This window comes from Simochromis diagramma, unplaced genomic scaffold, assembly GCF_900408965.1.
Source record: "Simochromis diagramma unplaced genomic scaffold, fSimDia1.1 OVJJ01000387.1, whole genome shotgun sequence".
NCBI classification, from domain to species: domain Eukaryota; kingdom Metazoa; phylum Chordata; class Actinopteri; order Cichliformes; family Cichlidae; genus Simochromis; species Simochromis diagramma.
In genome coordinates this window covers 5523305-5535603 of record NW_024387152.1, presented here as the reverse complement: position 1 = coordinate 5535603, position 12299 = coordinate 5523305, and the positions used below count along the sequence as shown (strand labels likewise).

The 12299-nt window shown below is 41.8% G+C and overlaps 3 protein-coding genes across 4 annotated transcripts; 1 reads left to right on the top strand and 2 right to left on the bottom strand.

Moving 5' to 3' along the window:
* Positions 1 to 65: 65 nt before the first annotated feature.
* Positions 66 to 2173, bottom strand: ppp1r3da (protein phosphatase 1, regulatory subunit 3Da). Its single transcript, XM_040047725.1, has 2 exons — positions 1912 to 2173; positions 66 to 1672 (listed from the first exon to the last, which is right to left on the bottom strand). Exon 2 carries the CDS (start codon positions 1642 to 1644, stop codon positions 751 to 753), a length of 894 nt encoding a protein of 297 aa, XP_039903659.1. The 5' UTR covers positions 1645 to 1672; positions 1912 to 2173; the 3' UTR covers positions 66 to 750.
* Positions 2174 to 2413: 240 nt separating this feature from the next.
* Positions 2414 to 6249, top strand: fam217ba (family with sequence similarity 217 member Ba). Its single transcript, XM_040047719.1, has 4 exons — positions 2414 to 2917; positions 3030 to 3129; positions 3276 to 3340; positions 3431 to 6249. Exons 1-4 carry the CDS (start codon positions 2811 to 2813, stop codon positions 4863 to 4865), a joined length of 1707 nt encoding a protein of 568 aa, XP_039903653.1. The 5' UTR covers positions 2414 to 2810; the 3' UTR covers positions 4866 to 6249.
* Positions 5787 to 10620, bottom strand: ttll9 (tubulin tyrosine ligase-like family, member 9). Of its 2 annotated transcripts, XM_040047723.1 has the most exons (14): positions 10213 to 10620; positions 9757 to 9788; positions 9594 to 9689; positions 9328 to 9439; positions 9046 to 9231; positions 8836 to 8904; positions 8663 to 8753; positions 8454 to 8494; positions 8281 to 8368; positions 7965 to 8023; positions 7648 to 7844; positions 7133 to 7246; positions 6781 to 6905; positions 5787 to 6688 (listed from the first exon to the last, which is right to left on the bottom strand). In XM_040047723.1, the coding sequence occupies exons 1-14, from the start codon at positions 10225 to 10227 to the stop codon at positions 6618 to 6620; spliced, it is 1296 nt and encodes a 431-aa protein (XP_039903657.1). In that variant the 5' UTR covers positions 10228 to 10620; the 3' UTR covers positions 5787 to 6617. The 2 variants fall into 2 exon arrangements, with proteins under 2 accessions (XP_039903657.1, XP_039903658.1); XM_040047724.1 differs by lacking the exons at positions 8454 to 8494; positions 8663 to 8753 and having other exon boundaries at positions 10213 to 10619.
* Between the last annotated feature and the right edge of the window lie 1679 nt (positions 10621 to 12299).

Here is a 12299-nt window from a genome sequence, read left to right as displayed (position 1 = left end):
TTACAAAATATGTTTGTTAGAGTATTCTGTAATTAGGAATATACATAACAGCTTTTTTAGAAAGGCATCTTCAAGCCCATTTGAGATGCAGGACTCCTGCATTTCATGAGCTAAATATGGCTTAGCACATGAGAAACATGTACACTGTATCTATGGCATGTTTTGACAACATTTGACTTCCAAATACAGATCCTAAAAACTCAGCAAACCGGTCCAGAAGACCAACATCCAGCTGGTAGAAAGCCTGGACTGTGAAGTCCATTAATTTCATTTCCACCCAAAAATTTTGTATGGGATGTTCCCACACTGAAGTGCAACTTTTATTAGGAAAATATAACAATTCAGTGCAATTTTTACAAACAAAAATACAAGTGGCAGTAAAGCTGGCACCAGGTGTAAGTGCACTTGTGTGTGTGTGTGTTTTATTCAAACTGCTATAATGCCAGCACTACTAAGATCATCAACAGTTTCCTGTGTGTGGTTATGCCTCCATCAGTGCATTTCTTTTTCTTATTGCCATTAACATTACACATAAAATACCCCCCAAAAAGACAAATCCCAAAGGATTTTATGGCAAGCTATAGCACGCTCAAAAACTTATTTTTTATGCAGATTGGTTAAAAATTGCAAAAATTACCCCAAACGGCCTTGACAGATGTGTTTACCGAGTGTTTTTTGTATAGATATTGCTACATGTAATCATTAAGTGTTCTAATGCTCAAACTCTTCTCCCTTTTGTGTGCATACTAACTAAGTGAAGTGCACCATGCTATCCTCGCATTCTTTGGGCACAGAGAGCTTGTAGTTCTTGCAAATTAATTTATAATTCTTTCCATCGTTGTTGTCCCAGTACTCAGCACCACAGACTTTGTACTGAATGGCAAACTCTAACACTGCTTCTGGTTGCAGGAATGGAGGTACAGGCAGATGAAAACGAAATGTATCGCAGCTGATTTGGCCCATTCTGCCCTCACAGTTCTTAGTGATGCTGGACACCCAAGAGGCCTTAGCTTCTGCACAACTCTTCCATCCTGTAAAAGAATAACGAGCCGTCACATCTTTCTCAAAGTCCAAATTGAGGACTTGGGTGATTCCGATGACCCCCAACTCAAAACACAAGACTCTTTCAAGACAAACTTTCTGCTCATGGAGACGATGCAGGAATCCTGGATGGTCTCCAGGTTGCTGGGCAAATGCTGGCTTCAGGTATGGCAAAGAAATCTCCATATGCCTTCCATCTGCCATCTCTGCACTCATCAATAGTCTAAAGGTAACATGATGGGGCACAAGTGGATCCTCTCCCGATTTAAAAATCTTGACGTCTTCCAGGTCCAGTCCCAAAGAGTCAACAAACCGTACGCCAACACTTCTGCACTGCTTCTTCTTGTCAGTGGCAGAAGGCAGCGAGTGCGACCGCTGACGGATGATGGGTTTAGGCGTAGGTTCACAGGAGAGACTGCGGTGAAACTGTTGTTTTGGGAACGAAACTCTGGGGCTCGGGGGACGGATTGGAACTGGCTTCTTCTGCACATTAGGCTTGTCAGCCTGGAGCATTTCAGTCAGGTTAATAGTAACACACGACCTCCTCTGTTCAGACTGTGCTGGAGGAATCCTCTCAAGTCCAATAAACCACCCTTTATCCATGTGTGGTGAGAACAGGGGTTCAGTTCACCTGTAAAGTTGGGAAGTAAAAGCATAAGCTTCAGCATCAGCTTACTAAATGCAACAAGCCATGAAGCAACTTTCAACAGAGCAACTTTGACGTTTAAACAGTAGAGAGTGGGCGTGTACTCGGGGAGTACGTGCCCGCATGCATGCATACGGTCTTTTTCTGCCTCTCTAAATGACTGCAGTATTCCTGAAACTGCCTTTAACATCACTTGCTGCAATCAGACGTTGACATCACCTCACCATCTGAAGATGCGAAGAGTCAGTCACGTATAAGCTGTAGGAAGCAGCCCAATCTCGATCCTCCATGTAGAGTAGTATTATCAGTGCTGAGTGTTTCCGTGCACCGTGTAGTGCCTGTTATTGGTTGCAACCGCGTAGCCTGATTTGTAACTGCTAACTGCTTTCATCGCTCTCCAACATCCCATACATGCATTCAACGTGAGGTCTATACAGATCAGCTGACGTGCTCGCAGTTAACAGGAAACTACACACGGACCAGAATGACGTCGCATGGGTGATTGAGTACTTTAAATGAAGCGGGTGCGAGTTCACGCTGTTTAACTCCTTCTCTGGGACACGGTCCTCATCGGATCCCATCTTGTGCACTCCATTTGCTTATCGACTGCAAGCAAGACTCTGCAAAAAAGAGGCTTCAGCAAACGCTTTAAAATGAAGCCAGCGCGCTTTTAACTGCAAGTCCCATGATGCACCGCTGACGCTCGCTTCGACACAAACAGGCGAGCCAGTCAGCAGCAGGTAAACAAACATATCTGACTGGGACGGCGAGCCAAACAAAGCGTTTGCGCCGTGTCACCGTCTCGCATTTGTAATGGCGATGAGGACGACATCGGGGAAGGAGACGCGCCAGCTGTCAGCAAGCGATTCAAATAAAAGCTGATCTGCGATCGAGCAGCGGGGCCATACGACGGAGATTAGGAGGACGCGTTTCAACCTGCGGATACAGGGGACGCTTGACATCTACGCATGATGCACTGCAGCATTTTTGAGAAAATGGGTGTTTTTAGCCTCATTATCAGACTGGAATATGTGATCCGAGATGTCGGTTGGGTTCTTTAGCTACCGTGTGATTTAACTGCGTCGGACTCGAAAGCAACAATCATCCCCCACTGTGCTGCAACATGGGGCCCATCATGCAGGAGCGCACAGCATCCACGACACTGAAACGCGTCGTTTCCAAAGAGAAGATTCGGGTGAAAAATACCGAAAATAGCGGGACAGTAACCAGGTAGGCCTCGTTTACGCTGACGGGTATTGCACGTTTTTTTTCTTTTTTTTTCGTTTTATTTGTATCCTTGACGCGAAGGCGATCCTAACAAACCCGTGTTATGTTTTTGCAGTTCAAAGAAGGGTAACAAGACGAAGAAATCTGTGGGCCAAATGAAAAATGGTCTCCCAGGACCAGGTCAAGATAAGGACACGGTGACAACAGTGCACAGAGTATGTAAATGATACCCTGATAAATTAAAAGGATGTAAATGTATACAACGTCATTATTATTTTTATTATTTGATAGCAAGATAGTGTTGCCTCATGAGTTCCTACCTGTGTACATAAAGCAGAAGTAATGAGAGATTGTTTTACAGGGTGCACAATCAAAAGGTGCCAGAGTGAAGCCTTGCACTACACGCAATACAAGCAAAGTGTCCAGGTAAGAGTGGAGTTGGGGGTGTGCATGCTTTGCGATTACTTTGTAAATCCCTAAATCCCCAACAGCTTTTCCCCGTCTGTCTCCTTACAGCCCCGAAGAAGAAGGGGATTTGAAACCTCAGCTCCGCAAGCAATCTTATGCACACAGGAAGGAGGAAAAGCGAGAAAATCAACGTGTGTCCCAATGCAGCAGCGAGCTCCAGCAAAACCGTGGGGGGATGGGAAAAAATCGGCGAGCCCTCTCGCTGCCTCTCTCTCCGATATCAGGAGTACGGCAAGTGCCGGCTCAGCCCCTGATGCACTCCCCAGCTCCCACCCCCGAGGCACTCCAGCAGCACTACAACCACAAAGATGATGACACAGACAGTGCAAGTGATCTGTCGGACTCTGAGAGGCTTCCAGTTCTGCCCTCCCCATGCACTCCCTGTACCCCTCCCCATCTCAACCTCCGGGCAGAGATCATCAACTCTAGCGACTTTCCCCCAGACTTTCCGGGACCCCATGGGGCAGTGGGTGATGAAGATGAGAATGAGAAACCCAGCTACAGTTACCCAGACTTTCTTCCTCCTCCCTTTAACAGTTGGAGTCTGAGACAGCTGGCAGTGTTTCTGCATACAGAGGGTCGTGGTGCCCCCCGGCCTAAGCCAGTAGGGCCCTTAGAGAAGTACCTGGAGAAGCTCCTCCAGCTGGAGTGGCTCCAGATTCAAACGGTGCAAGCAGAGAGCAGCCGTCCGCCTGGGAGCCGCCCAAGGCCACAGGGCTTCTCCTCTGCTACTACAGCTCATCAACCTAGGCCTCACACAGCTCCACCATCTCGACTCAACTCCCCAAAAGGGCTGCGGCACACCCAACGAGCATTCCCATTTGCACCTGTCAACAACCCCCCATCACCTGCCTCAACCCAGCACCAAGTCTCCCGCTTTCCAGTCTGTCCTCACTGTCACATTCGCTACCCATTGTGCAATGGAAGCTGCTCTGCTTATGCCTACCAGCGCCACTCACGACTCAGCCCACTGCTTGAGCGCAGAGCCAGACCCGGTGCACCGACAAAAAGGAGCAGCAGTGAGACCCGAGCTCCCTCCACAGAAGGTAGGAGCCCAGGAGGGCAAGGTGGAAGTGTGGGAGGGGCTCACACCCCAGTTAGCCCCTCAGCTGGAAAGAGTCACCACAGGCAAATGCAGGCTGCAGGCAATGCCCGTAAGCTACCCCAGGAATCTAGCACTAACCCAAACAGCAGAGGTCAGGCGAGGAAAAGCCGTGTCAGAGCTAACTCTGAGACAGATGTTAAAAAGGAGGCTGGTGGCATGAAAGCAACCAGTGCAGAGAAACGTGCTTTTGCTGCAAGTAAGAGAGAGACCATGACATCCAAGAAAGAGGAGAGGGACTGGCAGAAGACAGAGGCAGTAGGCCAGGCCTCTAAAACAGCCATGAAAAGAGCTGCTAAAGACCTGTCCTCTCTCCCCAAAGCCCCAGTCAGTAGTAAGCAGTGCGGCAAAATGAAAAATGTGCACTTTGTCGCAAAGTAACCCCTGTAGACTTGCAATATAGTGCTTTCCTTAGAGGTTACTCGGTACAGGAGCTTGAATCTATGCTTGCTTTCTGTGTAAACTGTGTAATACTAACATGTTCTAACTGTTGTACAGCTAAATCAGTAAGTGGTGTACAGCCTTTAAAGGTCGAAACCATCAGCAATCGTGCAGCTAGAATACAGAAAATAAACAGCAAAGATAACTCGACATTTAAATAGAGCAGAACTATATACGCTGCATTTAATTCCGAATGTACAGTTATAGTTATATGGCTCACTATGAGCCTGAACACTGCTATTATTCAAAAAAGTAAAGCTTTTGTGTACAATAAATAAATAAGTAAAACTATTGCACTACACAGTCATTGCTCAGTAATCCTCTAATGTTAAAATAAGCATTTACTGTCCCGCTGGCCAGTTTTCAGCATAAGTAATTCACAGTGAAGATAAACAGAGGTCACTATGTTTCAACCATCAAATACGACCATAGCTGTTTCAGTGCAATTTTTGAATGTTGGAATGTATTTGTTTTCAATGTTCTTATTTTTTTCCCTCAATGTTGCTTTTTATTGTTCCTTTGGTGCCTCCATGTTTTAAGACACATTTTAAGTTAAAGCAAGTTTAGGTGAAAAGGAGGCACAGTAAGTGGTGGGGTACTGCAGTAATGTGGTCTGTTCCAGATATATTTGTGATATGGTTTTACATTTTCGGTTACAAGGGCTTTTCATGTTTGAACAGCTTGAATTGTAGTTATGATAATATACTGTATTTTGCATAGAGCTGAGCTCTTTCTATCATTGAAGACGGTGTAATGTTTGCTACGAATGTAAATGCATATTTTTCCAAATTTTATATGCCATAGTTATATTTATCAGAAGTGCTGTGGTTGACTTGTACTTTCTTCTTCTTCTTCTTTTTCCCCCCCATCATCATTGCTGTTTACACTGTCACGCACAAAAACAAAAACGCAAAGAAAAAGAGCTGAATGTAACTTTGTGTCATTCCCAGGATTCAATGGAAGTTCAGAGGATCATAGCTACTAAGCTGTAATGTTCTACATATCACCTCCATATCCCATACTTGACGTCTGTAGGACACTGTGTTTACATGAGTATTTTATCTGTTTCTTGTGATTACTATGTGCACTTGATTCATGAAAACACGACACCAATGTAAATGTGCTACTTATTCTGACTGCACCTCTTAACTTAAATATCTATGTAAACTATCAAAGCCATAGATAAGGGGCCTGGAGTGGCAGTGTTGTTCTAAATGTGTACATTACATCGACATGCACGCAGAAAGATTGTGGTATGTACAGTATTTTCTCAATGTTGAATGCGAGTATTTGTAAGGCATAGAAATAAATGTTTTGCACACAAGCGGCACTGGTCTGTTGGTCATTCTTTGAAGCACCTGAAGAAATGGTGCCAGATTCACAAGTGTTTTTGTCATTGACATTGTGCATGCAAACATGCAAACACACGCTGCCATTCAAGCACATTGATTATTGGATTCAAAAGAAAAACCCTCTGTACTGGTGTATTTCTTGTTGAATGTAATGTAGGGTTGTTACATGGTTTGTAGTAGATTTTAAGCATCAGATCTGCACAGATAACTGTATAAAGCATTAGAGATGCATTTCCCCATAGCTGGCCGCTTAATTAGACCCCTCAATGCCACCCTGATCATTCAATCTTTAACACTAAGTACTGGAGTAGCAGCATTGTAGTAGAAAATCTCAATCTGATTATGCCTTCCTTTGGCATGGAAATGGTTTTAGAAGCTGGCGAAGCTGTTTCTCTCTGTCGTTTACACACCCTGCAACAAAGAAGAGGTTCTTAGAATGGGAATTACTGTTGCCTTGAAAAGAAAAGGGGAAAAAAAAACCAGGAGCAGCACATTTAGGCTACCTAGGTGTGTGTTGGCTGTGAAACCTGAGCTGCCAAATGTTTGTAGGTTGGCATCCTCTCTGTAGACAGGACCATCATTCCACATGAGATCGTAGCCACCCACTCTTTTCTCCTTCCCAGTGAGCCTAAGGAGAAAACAGTCCATTAGAACGCAGTATGCAAAAAAAGGAAATGGAAGTAAGATGTTTAATATTGGTAAGCTTTTCAAAAGTGCTTCTTCACACCCACATTCTTAACTTTTAAATGTATTATAATCCAGGCTCAGACCATATAAAATGACTGCAGGGAGGGGAACCCCTCGAACTCTGCTCCCTAATGACAAAACGGAAAAACATATGAATGAAGTCTTTACCTTCCCTCCATATCCACAACATTCAAAGTGTCTTCCAGCAGTCTGCATTTCATCTCGTAATCCTCCTGACAGCTGGGCGTGTGTGACGGAGAGGCATTCACCTCAATTAACCACCTGTGGAAAGATGAAGGGTTGATTATGTTCAGCAAACATTTACTTTCATGCCACTGTGGGCCAATCCACGAGTACAGCAGACAGTTCATTAAGGATGGCTAGTATTTGCAGTGGACAGAGGTGCTTTAATTAATCCGTGTGCTGTAATTTAGCACAGCCCAGCTCTCAGCTTATCAGATATGCTGAGCATTTCGTTTGTGGTTATTCATGCATTTCTAGTGAATTCTCCTACCTTAGGTATTTATTTCAGTTTTATTTTATAAATATGTAATACAAGTTATTTCAGGCCATTGAGAAACCCAAAAATTCTTAAGCGTAGGCATGCATGGTTTAGTAGTGTATGTTTAGAAATACACGTAAATATGATAGTGCACTGTGTTGGCATGTGTTCATAGACTTACGGTTTGAGGTTCTGATCCAGTAGTATGTCATAACCATAGAGCTCAAAGCAGTGTTTGTCATTAATAATGACCTTTTGTACACTCTGCAGACTGCGGACAAAGATGTTGTCCATCTCTTTAAACAGGGTTTCTACCATCTCTCTGCCGTGTTTTGCAGTCAGGTATCTTCGAAGCTGTTGCATCTGCCACTTGCATCCCTGCTTATCGTTGGATGAAACAATGCAGCAATAAAGAGATAAAAGCTGTTTAAAACAGACATGTTTCAGAACATAAAAGTAACATGAGCTCTTTTTCTTTGAGGTTCCTGAATTACACACCTTCTCGTGATCATAGTCAGGTGCTGTTTTTTGAACAGACACATTGGTGAGATGCATATCTGAAAATAGGTGCTAAGGAGAAAACTTTACTGATGGGATTCAACATGGACAAAAGCAAAAAAAAAATTAGGATGTGACAGTCTCGGAAATGTGGCCAAACTGAGCTATTTAAAATTTATTTTTACATGACAATTCATTAGACAGAGCCTAAATTTATTATGCTGATAACCCAGGGCTAAATGTATATTAGTAAATGTATCAGCATTCAATTTAATGAAAAAAAAACCCAAAACAACAATAGTAGAAAAAGGGATACACTTGTCATCAATACTGCTGAGGGAAAAGCGAATGCCTGAGAAGCGCGCAAAGCCGTCTCGATACAGCCAGGCTTTCAGGGGTACATACTGAAAGACAGACAAACTGATTTTAACATGCAGCAGATTTTTCATTTTATATAAAACTATGCAAGCTACAGGGATCAGTACATACTGATGTGACCAGCACATAGACCCTCATATCAAACTTTCTGCCTGTTGGGGAAAAAAAGCATGAAAAGTAATGAAGCAAGGATATGGGCCTCTATTTTCTCATCAACAACAGTCAACATTGCTAAACAAAGTATTGTCAATTTTCATTGTATGTTAAATGAAACTGTAAATTAATTATATTAAATTGTATTATTTTAGCATGCTCAGTACCATTGATTAAATAAGGGTTCTCTATATAGCGCTGTGCCACATAGCTTTTCACTTGAACTCCGTCCTTCTGTTCCTCTGAGCGGGAACCATCCTGTGTGAGTATTATCAATCAGACTCTCAAAATGTCTCCTTTTAGCAGTTTAACTTACAACCAGTTCTTTACATAACCCCACCTTCTTCCACTCTATGATGTCTTTCAGTTTTCTGAACAGAAAAATGCCTTTGCCTTGAGATTTTCCAACCTAGACAAAAGAGATATATTTTCATGGTATCGGAGCAGCATGGTTATAAGTTATTTTTACTTTCTGAGGTCATAAAAACTTTTTTTTGTTGTTTTTGCACCTGGTTACTTGTTTTTTTCTTTGCTTGTTTTTTTAACTAACCGGCTTCATGATCCAGGTGCTGCCAGGGCTTCGATTGAATTCCTCTACAAAGAGATGATACTCACTGGGCATTGCAAAAGTGCAAGGGAAAAAATCACAGTTGGATGCTTCTATGCGACCAACCTCCCTTTCAAGCTGTTTCTGGTATCTCTTGAGGTTTTTCACCATAAGATTTTTGCGAGTCAGCTGTAGTGCAAAACATAGAAACAAAGTAAATGACTTGTTTACCACTAAAATGTCCATTTAACAGTTATATGAAACCACAGGCTGATGATAACTCACCTCATAATGGTTGCGAAAGTGGTTTATCCTTACGTGCTCCTCCATGTATGTATGATCAAAATTCTCCCTCAGCCATCCCACATCACACCAGTTGAAGTCCCACTCACCATCACTGTGAGGAGGAGAAAAGAAAGCTGCAGGATCAAAGACACTGCTGCCATCCATCCCTGGTGTAGCATTCTCTGGGGAATGTTCCTGATTTCCTTCTATATATGCAATCCTGCACATAATTCCACAGAGTCTTTCTAAAATATCAATCTACTCACTCTTTAACTTCAATCCAGTTTGGTCTTTGGTGCAAGACATCTTGTATGGTGTTACAAGGCAGGCCACATTTGTAGCGCACACAGCTTCTTCCTTCCCTGAGGAAACATTGCATCACAGTACATGTATTTTTAAATGTACAATCAAATTACGAACAACACTTACCGCTCTTCATATGAGCCTTTGTATCCATATGCCTGTAAAGGTAAAGGAAGCAAAAAGAACTCAGTGGCTGTGAGGAGTGAAAAAAGTTAGCTTTACAAACACTTGACAACTTCCAGCTTAATTGGTAATTGAGTGTGAAGTTGTAAGATGTTGAAAAATGTTGTCAATAAGCAATTTTTCAGAATTGGCAAATTGCTGCTTAACCCCAACTTCCTCCTAATTTGTGGCTCTCATGTGTTACTATTTTATTTCAGTTTTAAGACCACAAAGTTGGGATAACCCAAGGTCAACGAGTGTGTTTTTCAGACAACTGAATACTACACTGAACAGCACTCTTCTGCTTTTATTATTAAATTATTAGCATGTGTATCCCGTAAGTAAGTTATAACTCTAGCAGCTAGGCAATACCACATCCACATCTTTGTTATGGGAACAATGTCGCTTCTTTCTGTTTACCTTATACTTTGACATGGATTCCCTGACCGCGAAAAACAGAGGAAATTGTCGAAATTACTATTATTACAAAAGTATTTTTAAAAACACGTGAAAGTAACGCGTACTGGCTACAATAGCAAAAGTTAGCTACTGTTCAACAGTGTTTAACAACTGCTACCATGGCAACCTTGCCCCGTACTATCGGAAGAATGTCCTAGTGTACTTCCCGTAGAAGACGGAGACTTATTTTTCAAGCAGAAGCGCTATTCTGTAACGAGACATAAAACGCTCACAAACGTTATAATAATGTGAGGTTTTCATCCAGCTCATTTAAATCACAATCATGCACCAGCATCTATGACTGGGTCTCATGAGCTGCTTGTTAACCCGATAATATGGAGAACATATTAAAAATAACAGGCATACAAAAGCTTCTAAAGAATGATGGAAACAGTAATCATTATTATCTTTATTATTAGGAATCTGTTCTATCAATTCACCACTTAGTGGCGCCAAAACTCCAATGAGTGGGCCAAATGGTGCATTTGTAGCATATGCTAATCAATAATAGTATTTTGTTTAACAGCATTTAGTATTTATTTTTCCCTGCTAAATTAAATGAATTAATGTGTAATTGCATTATTTACATATTTGTATTATCTATCTGTCAACAAATATATAAATGGAAGCTAATACTGCTATATTATTATTATTATTATTATTATTATTATTATTATTATTATTAGTGTATATATAATCCTGCCATTAATAAAAACCAGAGACAGGAATTGCACTTAGTGAACTGCCATCACTATGGATTGATCTTTAATCCCTTGCTTCTTAAATTGACAGAACACAATGCTCTGTCAATGGTTAATTGAGCTCAGTTCAGTTCGATTTAATTTATATAACGCTAACCAACAATAACAGTCACCTCATCGTGCATATACACTGCAAAGTAAAGACCTACAATATTAGAGAGCAAAACACCAACAAGCAGAGGATTCATGGATTGTATCTATTATGCATATTTTTCTTTGTGATCGAAGCCTGCTCATTTAAGTGGTCATTACTTTCCTCGAATTTTTTTTTAATGTCTCTGTGATATGATCAGGACCCACACTGTGTTCAACACCCACACCTTTAAAAATAAAAGTTCTCAAAGTGACACACTCTGAGCACCTTTATTTTTAAATATAGCATCCCCATTGCTTCGGCACCGAATATATTTTCCAGCTCCTTCCCACAGAAAGCACACCGCTCGTTCCTGAGTCCGGGCACTAGAAAGCGGCCGAGTTCATTAGTTGTAATCCATCTCACCTGTCCTCTCCGTCCTCCCGGCACAGCCCCGTGATCTTACCGTACCACCCCTCCATTGCAGCTGAGCCAGAGTCCACACCGCTGCCACAGTCTCATTGATCCTTTGGTTATTGTTAATGTTCATTTAAAAAAATCCGTGGTGGGTTGGGGTTACAGTACGTGGAAAGTATCTCTTTTTAAGCTATAGCCAGTTTACAAAAACATTGACATTTGTTGTTTTTCAGCGTACTGTCAACAAAGTGAGGGGAGCTTATGCTGGACTCACATTTCTGTGAAAAGTTAAATAAACTGGCACATTACTTGTTACCTCAAACAATCATCCATACTTTAGACTCTGGTTTGTATGTATATGTAAATAAAATCTGATCAGGCTATTTAAGAAGACTTTAAGATGAATGTTGATAACCTCTCAAATTGTAAAATGAATGGCACTCAAGCTAAACCAAAACCCAGCCTCAAAGCCTCATTGAAATGACAGCTGTTACAAAACGCAATGAATGATTTAAGGAACACATTAGACTGTGAGCCATTATGAGTTTTATTGTAATTACTGGGTCCTTTTTTATCACAAAGATGAAGGCCAGATCAAATCTGCTCAAATGGCAAATTTTTATGTTTCAAATCCAAAACAGATGGCTATAAAATGGCATCAGTTTTCTTTTAACCCTCATCTGCTTGGCTGAGGCACAGAAGTAAAAACATGTACGTATTAATTTGGTCTCCAAATGGCAATAAATATTTGGAGCACCCCCGACCGACTGTGCATGCCATGTGTAATAATTCAATGA

Coding starts and splice junctions, on each gene's coding strand:
- ppp1r3da (XM_040047725.1), bottom strand. CDS start 1,644: ATGGATAAAGGGTGGTTTATTGGACTTGAGAGGATTCCTCCAGCACAG.
- fam217ba (XM_040047719.1), top strand. CDS start 2,811: ATGGGGCCCATCATGCAGGAGCGCACAGCATCCACGACACTGAAACGC. Junction 2,918..3,029: donor AATAGCGGGACAGTAACCAG/GTAGGCCTCGTT, acceptor ATGTTTTTGCAG/TTCAAAGAAGGGTAACAAGA. Junction 3,341..3,430: donor AATACAAGCAAAGTGTCCAG/GTAAGAGTGGAG, acceptor GTCTCCTTACAG/CCCCGAAGAAGAAGGGGATT.
- ttll9 (XM_040047723.1), bottom strand. Junction 9,690..9,756: donor AAAGGCTCATATGAAGAGCG/GTAAGTGTTGTT, acceptor ATGTTTCCTCAG/GGAAGGAAGAAGCTGTGTGC. Junction 9,232..9,327: donor ACTTTCGCAACCATTATGAG/GTGAGTTATCAT, acceptor TTTGCACTACAG/CTGACTCGCAAAAATCTTAT.